At 31.3% G+C, this 21,655-nt stretch overlaps 2 protein-coding genes across 4 annotated transcripts in view; one reads left to right on the forward strand and one right to left on the reverse strand.

The window, feature by feature from the left end:
* Nucleotides 1-1,303: 1,303 nt before the first annotated feature.
* Nucleotides 1,304-7,298, reverse strand: LOC115875010 (exocyst complex component 6-like). Its single transcript, XM_030890326.1, has 14 exons — nt 6,872-7,298; nt 6,649-6,814; nt 6,410-6,594; nt 6,080-6,354; nt 5,843-6,021; nt 5,619-5,786; nt 4,988-5,194; nt 4,748-4,926; nt 4,497-4,688; nt 2,667-2,904; nt 2,463-2,604; nt 2,221-2,407; nt 2,034-2,165; nt 1,304-1,457 (listed from the first exon to the last, which is right to left on the reverse strand). Exons 1-13 carry the CDS (start codon nt 6,967-6,969, stop codon nt 2,051-2,053), a joined length of 2,331 nt encoding a protein of 776 aa, XP_030746186.1. The 5' UTR covers nt 6,970-7,298; the 3' UTR covers nt 1,304-1,457; nt 2,034-2,050.
* Nucleotides 7,299-8,300: 1,002 nt separating this feature from the next.
* Nucleotides 8,301-21,655, forward strand: part of LOC115875017 (zinc finger SWIM domain-containing protein 8) — a 35,861-nt gene continuing 22,506 nt past the window's right edge. For 2 of the 3 annotated variants that reach the window (XM_030890340.1, XM_030890349.1), the window contains exons 1-6: nt 8,307-8,678; nt 13,469-13,585; nt 13,648-13,796; nt 16,188-16,344; nt 19,138-19,232; nt 19,339-19,514. In XM_030890340.1, coding sequence (XP_030746200.1) covers nt 13,482-13,585; nt 13,648-13,796; nt 16,188-16,344; nt 19,138-19,232; nt 19,339-19,514 — 681 coding nt within the window. In that variant the 5' untranslated portion in view covers nt 8,307-8,678; nt 13,469-13,481. Of the gene's footprint in view, nt 8,679-13,468; nt 13,586-13,647; nt 13,797-16,187; nt 16,345-19,137; nt 19,233-19,338; nt 19,515-21,655 lie in introns of all 3 variants that reach the window. The other variant, XR_004048957.1, reaches the window with a different exon arrangement.

Here is a 21,655-nt window from a genome sequence, read left to right on the forward strand (position 1 = left end):
AAAATGCATATTTTTGAAAAACACCCCGTAACTCCGAAACGGTAACAGATATCGATATGCGGTTTTCACCCAAGGACTGTATATATTCTAAAGGACTGTTCGATCGCGTCAAATCGCCGCTGTCGTAGTCGCCGTGGAATGCTACGTCACGCGCTGACCAGCGCAGCGCTCCACAGTGCGCCGGATGGTTATTCTAGCGGGACAAAATATCAAGAGCAATGTTTGGGACTTAAAATCTAAGAACGTAGCAAATGGTCTAATATATAGCAACTATATGGTTAAATTTATTTATTTATTAACAACTTAATTTATTAATAAATAAATACAAGATAATAAAACTATGATATTATTCGTACATGACACACAAAAACCGTATTGTAAACTATTGCCAAATACATAAAATTATGATATCAAAAAACTCTTTAGCAGTTATTTTTAAATTAATTTGTAATCTTGTGACACCCTCTATAATTTATTTTAAAAAAATATATTTTATTTTGAAAATAATAAATAAGATAGATATTTTAATTTTAATTTTAACACTCGGTAATTGTAAATTCATATATTAAGTATCTAAGACAATTTTTTAAACTCAGTGCCTTTTGATGGAGTTGTTTTGTTTTTATACTATCCGATTGAAATGAATCTTTTTGGGCATTCACCTGTTAAGCTTGAACTCCCTGTGACTGCGACTACCTGTGTTGGTAACTATTGGTAACTCAAAAGATCTACATCATTCAATATATCGATATTTGAAAAAAAAGTGTAAGTTTGATATCTGCAGAACAAAGGCACGAAGGATTTTAACAAATAATATACATACAGTAGAAAAGTACATACCTTTGGCAATCTTCAACATAATTTGGCTTTCTAATAAAATGTATAAGCATTTGTAAATATTTTGTTTTCGTATGATCTCTGCCTTGCTGAGCAGAAAACGACCAAATTTGGTTGATAAAAATGTATCGAAATACAAAGAATATTCATGCATTTTTTATCAATTGGAATGTCTACTATTTATTCTTATCAGTACACATTTTTTGGCTTATTTCTAACCAAACGCTTTTGTCCCGCTAAATTTATCTTCCAACGCCCTGTGCGCTCGTCCGTCAAATGCAAAAATAACTGTCACTGTCTAAAATCTTTAGCGCCAACTTCAACTCGGTCAGTAGATGACGTAAAAAAACTGACAGTGCAGGAAGATAGGAATCGAACTATCCTTATCTCTATATAGTATCCTTGGTTTTCACCATCATATTTTTGACAAAAGTTGAGCTCCAGACACCGATATTAGTTTTCGTCTATCTCCTATAGAAAAGGGTGTTTCCATTTAAAAGCGTCGAATTTTACCCACCCTGTACATTGCAAAATACTGGCGGGTAGTGCTACTGCTCAGTAGTCGGGGTGGGGAGCGAACCATACAGTGACCAGCTTGTCGTCAAACATGTACTAGTATCCTGAAACAAAGCATATTGTTACAAAAGTTATATTCTAAGAGCTAGCAACGTTTTCGAGAAAGTGTTTTAAGAGAGTACTAAGTTCTCTTTAATAAATATTTTGTTATGCTCTCTGGAACAGCGTGTGAGTCGTCTGGCTGCCGATAGACGTTGTGTTCACTACTGCGCATTGAAAGAAGCTCTTTTTTTTAGTCCGTTAAATTCTAGCATTGAATATAAATCGAAAAAGTCTCCATAGCGCGGCGCGAAAACGGTCCGCCTATAAAGCGAGAAGTCCCGAGTTCGATACTGGCTCGGGGTAAACTTTTTTTTATTTTATTTTCGTTTATGTTCTGATAGTAGAGTATTAAATAATTGTTTTTTTCTAATCACCAAAATTAGTTAATACTATTTACTTAAAATATCTTAAAATATGATTTTATTTTTTTGAAGTTTTATACCCACTAGCGGACAAACGAAGCATTTTTGTATAGAGGTAAATAATTGTGTCCAATGATATTTTGATTGCAAAAACACGCAGTAGTTCTATGTCCAGGGAATATTGGTACACCCTGTATTTTTATTATTACTTCTTACCTAAGAAAAACCAGCAACTACTTCACTGACAACTGTTTCAACTGCTTCAGCACAGTCTCCAAAAGCTTTTTCTTATCTCTTTCATTCTTATTCAGCACAGTAAATATATTCTTCCTATCGCCTTCTTTTAACCTACAAAACATTTTTATTTAAACACCTCTCTAAATTTTTTTTTGAGAAAACATACTTTTCCAGTAATACTATAGCAATATCAGGCTGAACTTTTTTGTACTTGCTGGTTTCTTGAGCATAATCGTGAAAATACGTAGGCCAGTCCCAAGTAATGAACAAATCTAATAATTCTCTGAGTTTGGCAAAGTATGCAAGCAATTCGTCTTGCTGTAAACCTTTCACAGGCTCAGATGCAGCGAATTCTAGAAAATAAATAATTTTATTTAATTAAAACAACTTTAAAAATATTTTTTTTACGTTCACACTGTAGTAAATCTAAGTTCAATTGATTCAGAGCACCCATAGATATTTGTCTGATCTCTGTATTCATCAACATAGCAAACATGGACTTTGCTATATGCTCACAAGCCGATCTACAAGCAACCTGAGCTACTTCGGGCTAAAAAAAATAAAAAACTCTATTTTACTTATAATAATTTAAAAAAAGTGGGGTTAAGTTACCGGTAGGTGTGTGAAACTATGAAAGGTAGTCTGTAAAAACGCTATAATGTCTGATATAAAGCTGGAAGCGTGGCCTTTAGGTTCTACTAGGGTCCAGTCGTACGTTTCCAGTTCTAGGAATTCGTTAAGTTTTTGGCGCAGTTTTTCGCTGATTTGCCTCACTGCGTCCTCTCTGGCTACTCGGAACATGCCGTACTGGCCTTGGATGGTGCCCACTGTGGCACCTCGACTTTCCTCGCTTGGAAAATATTCAAAAATCAGGTTAAAAATATTGGTAAAATTAAGTTAAAAATGTTTAAAAATCAAGTTAAAAATATGTATTCGAAAATCAAGTTAAAAATATGTTTCGACGTAGCTTGGCCGTTGTCCCAATATGTATCAAAAATTAAGTTAAAAATATTCAATTAAATAATATATAAAATATAATAGTGCAATATAAATAATATATACAATATAAAATTAAATTAAAAGTGTTTAAAAACCAAGTTAAACATATGAATTCGAAAATCAAGTTAAAATATTCAAAAATTAAGTTAAATATATTCAAAAATCAAGTTAAAGTATTCAAAAATTAAGTTTAAAATACTCAAAAAATCAACGGAAATAGGTAGCTGGGCCGTTGTCCCAATATGTATTCAAAAACAAAGTTAAAAATTAATATTCAAAAATCAGTTTAAAAATATTGGAAAAAGTATGTTAAAAATGTTTAAAAATCATGTTAAAAATATGTATTCGAAAATCAAAATATTAAATGAATTTGAAAAATATTCAAAAAATCAAGTTAAAAAATGTGCATTAGAAAAAATCACGTTAAAATATTAAAAATTAAGTTAAAAATATTCAAAAAATCAAGTTAAATATTAAATGAAGCTGTAAAATATGCAAAAAATCAAGTTAAAAAATATGTATTCGAAAATCAAGTTAAAATATTTAAAAATTAAGTTAAAAATATTCAAAAAATCAAGTTAAATATTAAATGAAGCTGTAAAATATGCAAAAAATCAAGTTAAAAAATATGTATTCAAACATCAAGTTAAAATATTCAAAAATTAAGTTAAAAATTAATATTCAAAAATCAGTTTAAAAATATTGGAAAAAGTATGTTAAAAATGTTTAAAAATCATGTTAAAAATATGTATTCGAAAATCAAAATATTAAATGAATTTGAAAAATATTCAAAAAATCAAGTTAAAAAATATGCATTAGAAAATCACGTTAAAATATTCAAAAATTAAGTTAAAAATATTCAATAAATCAAGTTAAATATTAAATGAAGCTGTAAAATATGCAAAAAATCAAGTTAAAAAATATGTATTCGAAAATCAAGTTAAAATATTCAAAAATTAAGTTAAAAATATTCAAAAAATCAAGTTAAATATTAAATGAAGCTGCAAAATATGCAAAAAATCAAGTTAAAAAATATGTATTCGAAAAGCAAGTTAAAATATTTAAAAATTAATTTAAAAATATTCAAAAAATCAAGTTAAATATTAAATGAAGCTGTAAAATATGCAAAAAATTAAGTTAAAAAATATGTATTCGAAAATCAAGTTAAAATATTTAAAAATTAAGTTAAAAATATTCAAAAAATCAAGTTAAAAAATATGAATTCGAACATCAAGTTAAAATATTCAAAAATTAAGTTAAAAATATTCTAAAATCAAGTTAATATATTCAAAAATCAGTTTAAAAACATTGGAAAAAGTAATTTAAAAATGTTTAAAAATCAAGTTGAAAAATATTCAAAAAATCAAGTTAAAAAATATGTATTCGAAAATCAAGTTAAAAATATTCAAAAATTATGTTAAAAATATAAAAAATATCCCTTACCCAGTTATATTTGATATAAACTGATCCAAATATACGTTGGCATCTTCTAAATACCCCGTATCAACGATTATTTGTGTTATTTCCTGCAAACCGACATGAGGGCTTCTGAATATCGAAGATAGGCAACCGCTAAAGCTTCTAGTGAGCAGGAGATTCATCGATTTTCTGATCATTTCATCCACTTCCACTTGGCTACAGTTTAAAAAATATACAGAGGGCAAAATAATAATAGAACATTTTTTTTATAAAACCTGAGATTTAAATCTTCAGAAAACTTCAAACAGGCATAGATAAACTCTTTGACCTGCTGGTAGATTTTGGGTACCATTCTTGAAAATGGAAAACTATACGGAAAAGTGACATCATCAGGCAAATCTCCATCCCATGGAAATGTTAGTAAAACATGCTCAAATTCTTCTTGATTGTGTACCTAAAATACCACAAAATTCATTAAAAAACTATTTTCTTCCTATAAAAAAATTAAAACATACTTCTATTGGTTGGTAATCTTCTTTGGACAGAATTTCTCTAAAAACTTGAACCCATCTTTGCATAAGAACCTCTGTATAGTGATCTCTTAGCTCTCTTACTAATTCCCAAAGTGGTTTCACAGAATACCCATAATTCCTCAATGTCGTGCAAAACAACATAATTAGATCCTTGATACGTAAAATTAACGTAGCGTCTGTGCAATATGCCTAAAAAAATTGATTTCAAAATATGCAAACTATACCATATAATATCTCAGTTATACAGGGTGATTTTTCAAGTATTTTTAAGAGAAAAAGTTCATATAAGCATGTATTCTTGTAAAATGCTTCGTTTTCGAGATACAGGGTGTGTTTTTGTCTTCAGAGCTACTTCATAAAACGTTTTTGAAGAGTAAAAAATCATTTCACAGGCTACTGTGACGCTATTTTTTCGTCGTTAATACCGTTTTACAAAATAAAAATTACTGAATGTGTCTGTAAGGCCGTCGTTATTTTTGACAAAGCCATACTCCACATACCCTCCAAAAAAGCTTTAATATTACACGTAAAAAATAACTTCAAAGGCTACCATGACACTGTTTTTTTTTCTCTCGATGATACAGTTTTACAAAAAAAAAATGTTATTACTTACTGAATGGGTCTGTAAGGCCGTCGTTATTTTTGACAAAGCCATACTCCACATATCCTCCAAAAAAGCTTTGGTAATAAGCCCCCTGCCGGTGTTTAAAACATGATCCTCCAAAATAAAGAACCCTAGCACTGCGTAGATATAGTTTCTATAGCTCTCTTCAGATTCATGCTAAAATATAGACACATTTTTGTAATAAATTAACATTAAAAACATTGTAAATTTACCATATTTGTTGGTGGTTGAAGAACTAACCTAGCTTGTTTAGTTCTTTCCGCCCTGTAGTACGCTTCAAAGTTTGAAACTTTCCCTAAGGCATGAGCTATGTGCAACCCCCTGTATATCGGAGAGAAATCTATCAACTCTTGGGCGCTTAAATCTTCTTCAGAGAAGTTTGTGGTTGAATCTTAAGCAAAAAGATTTTTTATGCCAAAAAAATTTATAATAAAAATAGAAATACATACCTTGGTTTGTGAGATTTCGCTTTTTTTTTCGACCAATCACTGTAGGATCTGTGGCGAGTTGTTCACTAGTATGCCTCGTTGCCACTTCTCCGATTTTAGGTGAAAATTTTCTGATGTTTTCCAGAAAATCTTTCAAATCTGACATAGAAGCTGCTTCAATTTTGTCCCGATACTTTGGAATCTTCTCACGCAGCTGATTGGAGAACCTGTAGTTTGAAACATGAGGCAAATGTTGATGTTCCAGCTCTTCTAGTGTCTTTAAAGCCGGATAATACCTTTAGAAAAATCAAAAAAATGTAAAATATAATAAAAAATTCAATAAAAAGGTACCTCTTATCGGAAATTTGTTTTTGTAGCTTGGAATAAGTAAGAAACACAGGTAAACATAAGTTTAACTGTGCTATAACAACTGCAATGTTGCTCTGAACTTTCCTGGCCTTTAAAAGTTCAGCTCCGGACTTTGAAATCGCTTGAGATGTTGTTTGAAGATGTTTGTCAATGGCTACAACTTGATTCTGTAATAAAAACAATTTATTGGCCTTTAAAAAACTAAATTCTTTACTACAAACATTTAGATTCTTCGATTGTGACTTGACTTCCAGCAATTCCCGTACTGATTCAATGAATCCTTGATAATAAACGTTGCAAAGTCTTTCGATATCCCTGTCATGGTGTTTGATCCTTTCTTCTACTTTTTCTTTGAATTCTACGTGTTCATTATTATCGAAAACGGCTCTAAAACATATATCTCAGTAATATTACTCTTTTATATCTATTTTATAGTACAAATACCTGAAGGTGGGTCCCCAATAATCATCTATACCTTCTATTTCCTGCAAATACAGATCGTACTGGCTTTTTTCATTGTGGTCTTTCACTAATCTATCCATTTTAATTAATTTATTGTTATTCCATCCTTTATTAATATACCAAATAACAATTATATTTTTATTTGGATGAATATAAAAAGAAAACAATAATGACAGCTGTTAAATTATTCAATTAACCTAAAAAATACGTAGTTGTCAAAAACATATGTTCTGAAAAGTGTTGCAGGATTAAAAAATAACAATGATTGTTCATTTTTTCCATTGATTTTAATGTCTAGATCGTTCAGGACAAGCATTTAGTTATTTTCTTATTACTAATTACGAAAATCGGTAAAATCTATGAAAATCTACTAATAATAGGGCATTTTTTAAATAATTTACTTTCATATAGTTCGTACGCATTTGGCAACAGTGTATGACGTTTTCTAATTATGAGTATCCCTCCATGGGCGTATCATTTTTAAATTTATACTTTTATTATTGATATAAAAATATGTGTTTAAATTTTTTTATGCAAATATATGTATATTTTTTAATTCCTGTAACCCCATATACTTGTAATACAAAAATTTCATATTGTAAAAAAAGAATTGGGCAAAAATTGCGTAGAAACTTCTTAAACACCATTGTCAAATGTATATATATTTCACTTATACAAATAATTACTATAAAAAAATGCTTTGAATATTTTTAAAAATGGATATAAAATAGAAAAAAACCCGAGAAAGATGTTTAATTTACTGTTTTATAGTTTTTTTTAGTTTTTTTCTTACGTAAATTGCCATTTGTCCATAAATTCTTAAAATTATATACAATTATAAACAACTAAATACTAGATTTAAACAAATCATATTATTCTCTGCCATATTATCAACAAAATAATGTATTAGTGCGATTAAAACTCAAATATAACAAAACGAAATAAATATATTTTGAAAATATTATAAGGACTCATTGTATTGTTAGTTGCATACGCTGTGACGTCACCAATAATGATCCACTAGAATGTAAAGCATAAAAATATTGTTTTAAAATATTATTGTTTACATTTTTTATCATTTACTAATTGAAACACAAAGAAAGTGTAAAATTTTTTAGTCATTTACTAAAAGACTTTTAAATTAATGATATTTCCTTTCACAGACTATTTTTTCCTTATTTTATGCACTTTTTTGTTTATCCAAGGAACAAAGAGAAATATAAATTAATAATGCAACCTTCTGACGAGTCGATAATGATCAGAACCCGAAAGAACGTTGCCAGCGTTGAACCTTTTACCCGATTTAAAGAAAACGTCATTTTAACACCAAAATCTTGCTACAAAACTGTCACAAATCGTTGTTTGAGTGACGTGTACGTCATATTTTAAAATAAATTGACAATTTTAGCGTAAAATAAGTAGGAAATTCTTCGGTTTAATCTCGAAATTAGCTTGAAAAAATTGGGAGAAAGCCAGCTGTGCGAGGGTGCGGCAACGCGGCGCGAAAGCTGGTCCTGCAGCACTGCGATCGTTCGCCCTAGGCCTATTCGAGAGAGCTGCCAGACGCCATATTTGTTGTCGTCTATGGGGGAGGTCGCTGCATCTTAAAATCCGTTTTTCCCCGATATCCTAAGTGAAACAGTCGTGTGTATGTGCTTTTCTGCCCCCAGGGACACCTCGGTACGGTGATGTTAGAGTAAGGGGCTCGCCGGAGCCCTAGCATAACCCCCACGGTACGAAATTCCGTCTGGGGTACTGTGGTTCTTTGTCCCCACTGCAGGGTTGCAAGGTAAGTCATTTCCCAACTTTTACCGCATTGTTCATGTGTTATTTTACGAAAATCTAAGAGAAATATATAGAGAAAAGATTCTTTAATCAGGAAATCGAGTTCTTAGTGTGTAATATTGGGTTTCTTTCACTAATTACCTTTACCATATAAAGTGGCAGGTTGACAGGTCCTAAACAAAATTAGACACGGGTAATTTAAATATATTTCACTATAAAAAGGAGATTTTCACTTATTAACGCCCTCTTTTCCACTCGGAGGTGTATAGAAAAATAAATTAAGTTTATTTTTTCGAGTTTCTTTGTTTATGTCACATTGTAAGTGTGTTATGACAAAAAACTAACAAAAATAGATATAGAGAGCCCCTTTTTGACACAATTTATGTGTTTTTCGTCAATAATATTGAGTTTCATTCACTAATTATGCCAAATAAAGTTGCAGGGCAAAAAATTAGACATTTTCTGTAAAGTTTTTAAATCTTTTTTACGTAGGTATAGAGAGGGACATTTTCAGGGCTCGACAATATGATATATGTATAATATCACATGGTAAACAGATATAGAGGTGGCATTTTCTAGATTTGAATATGATTGAGTTTCTTTCGTAAGTACTCCATGCTAACTTAATTCTTCTGTCGATTTCTGGTAGTAGAGAGCCCGAGCTTTGTATTATTTGTCCTAAATATAAATTATATTCTTCTACTAGGTATTTCCAGCGTTGTGTTATTTATCAGAATGTCTTTTCTGTCTAGTTTTTGCTAAATTCATTTTGAAACCCACTTTATTGCTGGCCGTACCAGATATACAGGGTGTTTCAAAACAAATGCGAAAAACTTCAGGGGGTGATTCCTTGTTCAAAATAAAGGGTAGTTTGCTTCATAAACGTTGGGTCAAAAGTCAACCATTAGGGAGATACCTATCGCGGTACAAAGATGGCGGAAAAATAATGTTCTTATTTTTTATCTTGAAAACGAAAAGAGATAGACTAATGAAATTTTATGGGAGCATTACTGTTACGAAAGCACACTTTTTGGTAATTTTCTCACTTTTTTAAAATGAGTGGAAGGTGTTGAAATAAACTACCCCTATCATTCTTGTTAACGAAATTTAAAGAAAAATCTTATCAAACACATGCAAAAAAGTTAATTTGGATAGTTTAGTTTGTTTAGAAACTTTTTTTTATCTCTTGTATTTTTTATAAAACTCACCGATTTGAAATTAAAAATAAAATGTAAAGCATTACATGTCAGGACTAAAAATATTTTTAGATTAAGAATCTAGTGATAATAATGATAATAATAATAATCTAGATAATAACGTATTGCAGTAGGGTAATGTCAAATAAAACAATATTAGAAACGTCCTAAAAAGTGACAGCGGCCGACTAGATTTTTTCCTGAAAAAATTACAGCTGCCCACTAGATTCTTTATCTAAAAATGTTTTTTGTCCTGACATGTAAGGCTTTACATTTTATTTTTTAATTTCAAATCGGTGAGTTTTATCAAAAAAACACAAGAGATAAAAAAGTTTCTAAATAAACTAAACTATCAAAATTAATTTTTTTTGCATGTGTTTGATAAGATTTTTCTTTAAATTTCATTAACAAGAATGATAGGGGTAGTTTGTTTCAACCCCTTCCACTCATTTTAAAAAAGTGAAAAAATTACCATAAAGTGTATTTTCATAACAGTAATGCTTCCGTAAAATTTCAATAGTCTATATATAGACTATTGAAATTGAGATATATATATCTCTTTTTTCGTTTTCAAGATAAAAAATAAAAACATTATTTTTCCGCCATCTTTGTACCGCGATATCTCCCTAATGGTTGACTTTTGACCCAACGTTTATAAAGCAAACTACCCTTTATTTTGAACAAGGAATCACCCCCTGAAGTTTTTCGCATTTGTTTTGAAACACCCTGTATAGTAATTTTTATTTTTATTTATTTATTTTACTTATTCATGTTAGTCCAGTGGTAGTTACATACGTGAAATATAAAGAATAAACAATAACAAAACTTTCTAAATAAACATGCACAATTTTCAAAAAATATTAGGATAAAATTATTACAGTTTACATCATAAAATCGTTATACAGGGTGTCATTGAAATGGTGTAAAAAAAATCGGGGGTTCCTATAAGTTTAGGGTGGAAAATGTATATTAAGGGAGTTAGGGCCACTGAAAGGGTGAAGGGTGAATCCTCTGCCATAAATTTTGACTCCAAATCAAATGGTGCTACTGAAACATTATTTGGAAAAGCGAAAAGGGTAGTTTTTGCAACGGTAGGGGGTTGTTTCTCAACTCCTAAAAGTCATAAACATAAGATATAACAAAAATTATTTGGTAACATTTGTACTTTGTACATAAACCATGAACTATGACTATGAACTTGAAAAAAAAACAAAAAAGCACGAAATATAAACTTAAAAAACGTAAAACACAAATAACTGAATTATTCTATTCCGGAATACTTTCATGCGCCGAGCTGGTCCCATCTTCATAGGGTATTATAGTAGTAGTAGTAGTAGTAGTAGTACTGTCTTCGTCAGTTTTTATTTCCAAATCAGGTATATTTGATGCATCATCTGGTTCTGATTCTGAAGGATGGACCTCTACCTCTACAGGTTCTAGTGGTTCTGGAGGAGTTTCATGTTGTTGCATATCATGTTCCATATCCACTTTTTGTTTTTGTAGTAATAATTTATTGTTATGAGCTACGACCATTATTTTGCCGGCTCTTTGTGCAGTTAAGCGATTCCTTTTTTAGTATGGATTAAACTGTAAGTACTGAAACTTCTCTCAGTGGCTGCAGATGACGTTGGTAAAGACAGCAGAGCAACAGCTAAATATTTCAACTGAGTATTTTTACATATTGCTTGCCACCAACTTAGACAGTCTGCATTTTTAACTGACATCCAAACGTAGTCGAGAGCCCATAAACCCGATTTGGCGCAATAATTTGTTACATCTGTAAAAATGGCTTCTTTATTATTGACAAACTGAGGATGTTTGTTGGTGATATTGTCGATAAATTCCATAGCGGCTATGTGTTCTTCATTGTTAAGGTGCTCTCCCAGGAAACATTTTAAGAGCCATACGTTTTCTATTTTGTAAGGCGGAGAAGCATTCTTTTTCTTCTGATTTAAGAATAGGCATACATTATACACTTTCGTTAAATTTTTGATCAATGTCTTGGATTTTGAAAAGAAATTTCTTGCAAAATTCGGATTTTTGCGAATATTCGCGATTTTGGGACCGACTATTTCGGAAATTTCTGAAATTTCCTGCAAAATTCGAATGGAAATATTCGCTACCAACATCACTAACTACGGCAACGTATTATTGACTGTTCCATCAAATTCGGACAACACCAAGGATAAATTGTACTGAAGCTGTGGTTGGTTCCTTGTGAAACATCGTTGAAATATTAGTATTTTAATAAAGCACGCTTTTAGATGTTTCAAAAAACTTTTAATAAGAGTAACTTTAACTCTACATATATGTTTCGGCTTGTTAGGCCTTTTTCAAGAGCTTTTTAAGAAGTTCTTAGCAGACATATATAATTAAGGAATGCATTATTTTAATAAGGAATTTTGGTAATTGGATTATTTCGTTTTTTTAAAGATGTTTTGATTTTTCAATTAATTATTTGATAACTACTTGGTTCCTTTTGAACCGCCATAACTTTCATAAGTTTACGTTGATTAACAAGTTAGCAACCCATCAGAGCAAACTCTTTGCCTTCGAAAACCACAGCTCTGGACGATGTGCAACAAGAGCACCTATTTTGCAGGAAAAAGTATGTAGTTTTCAAAAAATGAACCCGCGTTGCAAAAAAAATAACCTCAAAAAAGTTATTCGCGAAACAACCCCCCACCCTTGCAAAAACTACCCTTTCCGCTTTTCCAAATCATTATTCAGTATCACCATTTGATTCAGGGTCAAAATTTATAGTAGAGGATTTTTAAGAGGACCCTTTCAGTGCCCCTAACTCACTTAATATGCATTTTCCGTCCTATACTTATAGGAACTTTTTTTTACTATTTTTAGGAGTACTATCACCTCCCGAATGCCAAAAACTCCTCTTAGGTATAAAAGGCATTTTGTAAAAGTATATTTTTGACTTTGAATTTGAACCTTGAAAGAGGAAGTTCTCTGATATTTTTAGGAAGAGCATTAAAAATATATTAGATATTATATCCTTTATCATTTCCAAAATTTTATTACTCATTTGCAAAAAAAAAACAATAACATAAAACCAAACCAAACAAAAAGAATTAAAAAAAAACACAGATTAATACATTATTTAATTAACATTCGTAATGTATTTGTATAATCGAAAAAAAAACGGCGTCAAAGATGGCTGAGAAATGATAACCAATGATAATTTTGGCGAGGTCAATCTCTATAGACTTTATTTGCTAAAAAATTGACATAAAATTCGTCAAAAATTAAAACTAATAATTATAGAAATATTAAAAAATGATAGAACTTTCTAAACACACAAATATATTTCCAAGAAATTATTTTTTCTCGAATTTTAAACTAAACCATTTTTATTCAATATTAAAATAAATTACAACCTGCTTAAGCCAACTGGCACTAAGCACCATTAAAAAATAAAGATGAGTACAGGCCAAATAATGACCTCGCCAAAATTATCATCGATTGTGATTCCCCAGCCGTCTTTGACGCCGTTTTTTTTCGATTGTATGTTATTTATGCATGTAAAACTAAATTAAGGTTATTTTTATGAGTTTCTTTTATTACTTTATGGTATTTTTGCTAGAAAATTATTCAAAATGGCTAGACAAGGGGCTCAAGGACCCCCTCAGGGCCCGGTCGACTTGGAGGACGAAATGATCGACTGGGATGACAGAGGCGGAGGTGACATCGCAGGGGACAGGTTTGTTTATCTTTAAAACATGAATTTAAGTTGTTTTGTAACGTTTTTTTTTTGTAAAAAAGGTTTAGTTTTGAAGACTCAGATAGGTTTGAGGAAGACTCTATGTGCAGCTGGAGTACTGAACCTGAGAGTGTATGTAACAATTGGAGGGGATGGAAAAAACCTAGCTCGAATGCTGGAATTTTTACCAATGGTAAAAGAGGCTCAGAAGGTAAGGAACTTAATGTTAAAGAGACTGTAAATCATCTAGATATCTAATTAAAGGGAGACACAAAATTCCATTCTTAAAACACTATTTGTTTACAATTTACAATTAGACAAAGACTGTTCAGGCATTATTCTTTGTTACTTACAGTTGAGGGTTGGAACCTTTGGTGTTACACAGCAAAATAAAAACACTAAATCACCACAATACACCAAAACACTTTTACTTTGACACTGGACGCGCGCTTCGCTAACCATGTTAGCATCATCAGCAGCTGATTATAAACTAAAGTACAATCTACAAGTTGAGCGTTTATATACTCGCCCAGTGGGCACCGAGTGGGCGTTGAAATTGAGAACAACGACAGATTACCATTTCTAAATGTATTAGTTATTAGAAATGCTAATAATTTCCTGGAATTTGATATCTATAGGAAAAATACGACCACACGCAGATATATTCCTAGTGAATCACATCATAGTGTTGAACATAAAATGGCTAGTTTAAATTTCTTAGTTCATAGATTACTTAGTTTCCCACTTTCCATCGAAAGATATGAAATAGAAAGAGATTACATTAGGAATGCAGCTGAGCGTAATGGATATTCTCCTTCACTAGTTGATAAATTAATTAGAAAACGTAGGTATAGGTTAATGATTTCTGAAAATTCGACTTTTCAAGTGGAGAAAGATACGTCTGAATATTTTTCGATACCGTTTGATAGAGAGTTATCCCGTGGTCTAAAAGGAATTTTTAAGAATGTCAATTATAAACTTGTGTATAGTGCTAATAATAAATTACAACAATTATTAGGTAATCCAAAGAATAAAACACCTCCACTGGAAAGGTCGGGTATTTATGAAATTTCTTGTAAAGATTGTAATCAGAAATATGTTGAGGAAACTAGAAGATCAATATTAACTAGATTTAAAGAACATTTAGCTCAGATAAGATATGGTAGACCGGATAAATCTTCCGTTGTCGAACATATTGTTGATAAAGAACATTGTATAGGTCTTAATAATTTAAAATTAATTAAACAAGTCTCAAATTACAGGCAATTAGATGCATATGAAACCATCAGAATTAATAAATGTAAAGATAGTATGAACAGAGACAACGGTCCAATTCCTTCAAGTTCTTTGTTCCTACTACTCTAGTAGCGGAAATCTAACTGTTACGCTCAGTGGGTTCTGACCATAGACAAACTAACAAAAGCAAGACGCGTCAACGCTGTACTGCAAAACGGTAACAAGTTTGATAAGAGTTTATTACCGCGCTTGCGTCAACTGGCCTTTTAGACGAGGACGGTTTACTTATGGATTGTGTATTTTGTAGTAGCCTTTTAGACAAGGATGTTTAATTAAAAAGCGTTTATTAAAATCAAATAAATTTATTTCCATCGGTAAAATAAACAATAATTTCTGGACATAACAGATATAAAAACAAAAGTTAAATAAACGAAAACGTATTCCTCTTATGAAAATAACAAAGATGATAAAAAAAACAACAGTTATGGTAAACGAAATAAAAGCATTATTCTTCAAAAGGTACAAAAAAATAATTATGTATATTATAATATTAATAATAGGAACAACAAGAAACATCTTAAAAATATACAACTTTTTCAAATATAAAACAAAAACATAAACTTCACATTTTCACAAGAATTTGCAAAAATATTAACATTTCGAGTCTATTATAAAATATAAAGCACGAAAATTCAAATCATAAAAAGATTAAAAAGATAAAGATTCTTATAACTTACAGTCAATTTGTAGGACCTTCGTTTTGTCTACGTATAATCACAGTAATTATTATGTTCTTCATAAATGTAAAATGTATTAAATTATTTGTTTTCGTTTTGTACGCTAATAAAATAATAATAATAACCAAACAAAACGCAAAATCAGGAATTCAACAGTTCGTTCAAGGATGATTCAAGGCAAAAACGTTTTTCGTTTTATTTAGGTTAGGTTTGACGAGTGCGACTGCGCGATGATTTCTGACTCAACTGGCCAGCGCAAAAACAATAATTCGACTTCCTGAATCCTTTGAAAAGTCTTGCTTTTGTTAGTTTGTCTATGGTTCTGACTCGGTTGGCTAGATTTTGCCACGCCCACTCGGTGCCCACTGGGCGAGTATATAAACGCTCAACTTGTAGATTGTACTTTAGTTTATAATCATCTTCTGATGATGCTAACATTGTTAGCGAAACGCGCGTCCAGTGTAAAAGTAAAAGTGTTTTGGTGTATTGTGGTGATTTAGTGTTTTTATTTTGCTTTTGTTCTTTGTTACGTCATAAAATATTAATAGTTTGGGATAAAATGTTAATAGTTTTGTCTCCTTTAAGTTAGGTGTCTTTGCTTCTTTAATAATTTATATTTTGTGGTGCAGAAGCTTTTGCGGTGCCTTCATTGACAGAACTGACAGCTAAATGTGTCGCTTCTCATATACCGTTTGAACTGGTTGAACATGTATATCCCCCTGTTCCCGAACAGTTACAATTAAGGATCGCTTTTTGGAGTTTCCCGGACAATGAAGAAGACATCCGGTATATTTTTTTATGAATTTTTTTAATCAGTAAATAACCTGGTGTCGCATCGTCGGACGGGACATAGAAAATCCCATGTAAATTTTAGTGGGGTCAATTATTGGCTTCCCTAATTATTTTAGAGAATAATTCTGTTTAGGTTTATTGAAGAGCACTAAAACCCACATTCAAAAGAATAACTTTAGATATTTTTGATTAGCTCGTTTACGAGTTATCGCCGATTTCTTTTTAAATATTTCTCCTTTCTTATGGCCCTGTATTTACTTACGAGCACCAGTCAAGGTAAAAGATAACTGTCAAATGAAGTTGTCATTTCAGAAATTTACCTCATAGATAAATGCAACAAGTTTAGATTGGAAAGCCCGTAAAATTTTAGGTCGCGAAATTATTTTGGGTCGCGACCGTTATACGCGATCTGGCGCTGCTATAGCGCGGTCGCTAAGAACAACGGCAAACAAAAACAGAAATAATTTTCTCTTGTCAAAGTCAGAATCTTCAAAAATCATAATCATCTTTCAAAATCTAAACCGCTCTCATTAAAGCAATTCCGAAAAGTGTTTATAGCGTCCATTTTCAAAGTAATTATTGCTATCTTGTGAGTTTAATTCAAGTTTCATTTACTCCAACCGGTGATAATTGTGAAAAAGTGGCATTAAAAACTTAAAAGCTGTGCTGTGAATTGCGAACTGCAAAAACCATCGTGGATCGTGGCATAACGTCGGTTTTCAATGTTTCATAGGTATTTCATACATGCGTCCTTATATAAAATAAAGTTTCTTGTATGCAACACACTGTATTTTATTTATAAAATTAAACGAAAATAATAATAAATTTGAATAAACAATATTTGGCGATATAGTTCCGGAAAAAGCCGAACCGCTCCGAAATTTTCAAAAGTTTTGGGTCGCGACCGTTGCAAGAATAGCGCCAGATAGTGTTTACATTGTCCTTATGGGCACATTCCAATCTAAACTTGTTTCATTTATCTATGATTTACCTATTTAGTGCTTTATTATTATTGAAAACTCATTCCTACATCGGAAATCTTCAATATGTATTTATAAATACAAATTAATATGAATTAAAGTAAAATAAAGTAATCAATTACAAGGTTAATTATAGTATTATTACAATATTCAATAACTTATTAATTTAGGTACTATTAAATTGTTAGAACTTTAGGATTTAAGAAGACGTTCCAATATTCCTCCATCGACACTAGACAATAACCCAGGCGATCATAAAATTCTCTTCTTACATTCGCTAGTTGGTAAACTGAAATTCTATTGCAATCGGCAGAAATAGCATTTTTTAACTCGTCTAGATTTGGGTATTTTTTATCCTTGTATATCCTGTTTTTTAAATGGCCCCAGAGAAAGAAATCATTTGGCGAAATATCAGGAGACCTTGCTGGCCAATTTCCTGTTTGATGTAGGCCAATAACGTTTCCGTTAAAACTATTGTCTAAATATTCCCGAACAGCCAGGGTACTATGTGCCGGGCAGCCATCCATTTGGTACCAAACTTCCTGATTTTCCCTAGCGGCATCATGTAAAGCAGGTAAAATATGATTTTCGAGTAGTTCCAAATAATATTCTGCATTTAAATTTCGCGTAAGAAATATTGGCCCGATAATATTGTGTCCGAATATCCCTGCCTAAACATTTACTTTTTGTGGATATTGCATCCTTGTTTCGACAAACCTGTGTTGGTTTTCTTTGTTCCAATATCGATAATTTTGAACATTGGGTTCATTATTTAAGGTAAACGTGCATTCGTCAGTGAAACATATGTTTTTTAAAAATTCCCTATCCGTGTTTGCTGTTTCCATCATATCAAAACAAAACGCCTGCCGTCGTATTTCGTCCCCATCTCGTAGCTCTTGATGCTTTTCATATTTGAAGGAATAGTATTTATTTCGTTTCAAAATTCGAAACGCTGTAGTGTGATCTATTCCTCTTTCATCCTCAAGTTTCCTTGTGCTGATCTTTCCATCGTTCTCTTCCACGCACAATAAAACTTCCAAGTCGGTATCATTTCTTGCATCTTCTCTTTGTTCCTGCCTTGCTTCACATCTGCAGTTATTTATTAGGGTACCTTTGGTTTTAAATCTCTGGATATTCCTTGCAATTGTAGATTTTCCAGGTATCGGTCTATTCGGATACAGAGCAGCAAACATGTCCGACACCTTTTGATAACTATTTCCTTGATAATACCATTTAATCATCAATACTTTTTCTTCGGTAGTGTAATTCATGGCTAATATTTTCGATGTAGGTATGAGTTTTTAATAATAATAATAAAGCACTAAATAGATAAATTTCTGAAATGACAACTTCATTTGACAGTTATCTTTTACCTTGACTGGTGCTCATAAGTAAATACAGGACCATAAGAAAGGAGAAATAATTAAAAAGAAATCGGCGATAACTCGTAAACGAGCTAATCAAAAATATCTAAAGTTATTCTTTTGAATGTGGGTTTTAGTGCTCTTCAATCAACCTCAATAGAATTATTCTCTAAAATAATTAGGGAAGCCAATAATTGACCCCATTAAAATTAACATGGGATTTCCTATGTCCCGCTCGACGATGCAACACCCGGTATATATACCGTGTGCTAAAATGATGCCCATTTTATTTTAGAGAAAACTTCTTTGAAACAAGTTCTTTAAGCAGTTTGAGATATTTTTTTTTTTGTAAAATAAAATGGCGTTCATTTATCGTTTTTGAAATTTACATGGGGTTTCCTACGTTTATACAGACGGTATATTTTATTGTACACTTATTTTAGGCTATATTCTTGCTTGGCAAACGGTTCAGCTGATGAATTTTCCAGAGGTGAAAACCTTCACAGAAATCACATGGTCAAAGATCCTTTACAAATTGGTAAGTTATTATTGTTTATTTTTTGATAATTATAATGTTTACATAAACACGACCTACTTTTGAAGGTTTTTTTTTATTATTTATGTTGTATTAATAAATATTATAGGTTTTCATTTGTCGGCAAGCGTGCAACAGGCCAGGTACAATAACAGCTCGACCCCTACGCACAATGTAGCTGTCACATTTGACAGGAGGCGGATTTCTTCATGTAATTGCACGTGCCAGTCGCAGGCTTATTGGTGCTCGCACGTGGTGGCCGTGTGTCTCACCAGAATACATTGGGTATTATTTTAATATAAAGCATGTCTTTTAAATAAGTGCCAGTATTTTAAATGGTACTATATTTCGACGACCCTAAAAGCACGCCTATGTGTTTTTTGATGAAAAATTTTTTTGAAAATTTATTATTTTTGGTAATAAATGTCATTTTAACAGAAAGTCAACGGTTTATAATAGAAACATCTGCTACAAAAACCAAATAGCTGATTTCCGACGGTTTTCAAAATGTTGAAAATTAAACATCTCTATTTTCAACTTATTTTATAAATGACAGATACAAAATATACAGGGTGGTCCGGACTGTATTCCGGAAACTTCGGCAGTATATTCTGCAGATAAAAATAAGTGAAAAAGTTCATATAAATGTATGTCCTAAAATGCTTAGTTTCGGAGATACAGGGTGTGGAAGTTTCATTTTTATTTCGATTTTTTTCAAATAATTTCTGAAGTATCGTCAATATTTTGATAAAAATTGGTGTCTGGGAGTTTTTTGACATGAGAAATTTGATTTTGATGTCAATATGACTCCTATTTGCAGGGGGCGCCACCTACATGTGTTTTAACTGTTTTGAAAAGTAATAACTTTTGCTGTCGGGTTTCTCGGAAAGAAACCTACGTCGCCGGGCGACAACTAAAATTCAGTTAATATTTTATTATAATCGATCTTGACGAATAAATGAATTTCATAAATGAATGAATTTTATAAATGAATGGTTTTTGCTGCCGAATTACTAGAATACAATATTTCAAGGCAGATGATGGATCTATTCGATAATTTTTATTCGAATAGTTTTCAACGAATGTTTTCTTACGAACTATCGAATTATTCGAATCAATTGCAACTATCGAATGTTTCGATAGCATTTATTCGATAGTTCCCACTACTAATATACAGGGTGTTTCAAAACAAATGCGAAAAACTTTAGGGGGTGATTCCTTGTTCAAAATAAAGGGTAGTTTGCTTTATAAACGTTGGGTCAAAAGTCAACCATTAGGGAGATATCGCGGTACAAAGATGGCGGAAAAATAATGTTTTTATTTTTTATCTTGAAAACGAAAAGAGATAGACTAATGAAATTTTATGGAAGCATTACTGTTATGAAAACACACTTTCAGGTAATTTTTTTACTTTTTTAAAATGAGTGGAAGGGGTTGAAATAAACTACCCCTATCATTCTTGTTAACGAAATTTAAAAAAAAAATCTTATCAAACACATGCAAATGCTTTAATTTGGATAGTTTAGTTTGTTTAGAAACTTTTTTACCTCTTGTGTTTTTTTGATAAAACTCACCGATTTGAAATTAAAAAATAAAATGTAAAGCATTACATGTCAGGACAAAAAACATTTTCTGATAAAGAATCTAGTGGGCTGCTGTAATTTTTTTAGGAAAAAATCTAGTCGGCCGCTGTTACTTTTTAGGATGTTCCTAATATTATTTTATTTGACATTACTCTACTGCAATACGTTATTATCTAGATGATTATTTATTATCGTTATTATCACTAGATTCTTAATCTAAAATGTTTTTTGTCCTGACATGTAATGCTTTACATTTTATTTTTTAATTTCAAATCGGTGAGTTTTTATCAAAAAAATACAAGAGATAAAAAGTTTCTAAACAAACTAAACTATCCAAATTAATTTTTTTGCATGTGTTTGATAAGATTTTTCTTAAAATTTCGTTAACAAGAATGATAGGGGTAGTTTATTTCAACCCCTTCCACTCATTTTAAAAAAAGTGAAAAATTACCAGAAAGTGTGTTTTTCATAACAGTAATGCTTCCATAAAATTTTATTAGTCTATCTCTCTTTTCGTTTTCAAGATAAAAAATAAAAACATTATTTTTCCGCCATCTTTGTACCGCAATATCTCCCTAATGGTTGACTTTTGACCCAACGTTTATGAAGCAAACTACCCTTTATTTTGAACAAGGAATCACCCCCTGAAGTTTTTCGCATTTGTTTTGAAACACCCTGTATACGAACTTTTTTATTTATTTTTATCTGCAGAATATGCTGCCGAAGTTTCCGGAATACAGTTCGGACCACCCTGTATTTCTTTCGTCCTGATGGTCCATCTTTTAAAATACTGGCATTTATACATGAAACATCCTGTACATTAATCGTCTTATTTCTAATCAT

Source organism: Sitophilus oryzae, unplaced genomic scaffold, assembly GCF_002938485.1.
Source record: "Sitophilus oryzae breed Bouriz unplaced genomic scaffold, Soryzae_2.0 scaffold_1018_pilon_pilon, whole genome shotgun sequence".
NCBI classification, from domain to species: Eukaryota; Metazoa; Arthropoda; class Insecta; order Coleoptera; family Curculionidae; genus Sitophilus; species Sitophilus oryzae.

Coding starts and splice junctions, on each gene's coding strand:
- LOC115875010 (XM_030890326.1), bottom strand. CDS start 6,969: ATGGATAGATTAGTGAAAGACCACAATGAAAAAAGCCAGTACGATCTG. Junction 6,815..6,871: donor TATTGGGGACCCACCTTCAG/GTATTTGTACTA, acceptor TATATGTTTTAG/AGCCGTTTTCGATAATAATG. Junction 4,927..4,987: donor AAGATTACCAACCAATAGAA/GTATGTTTTAAT, acceptor GTGGTATTTTAG/GTACACAATCAAGAAGAATT.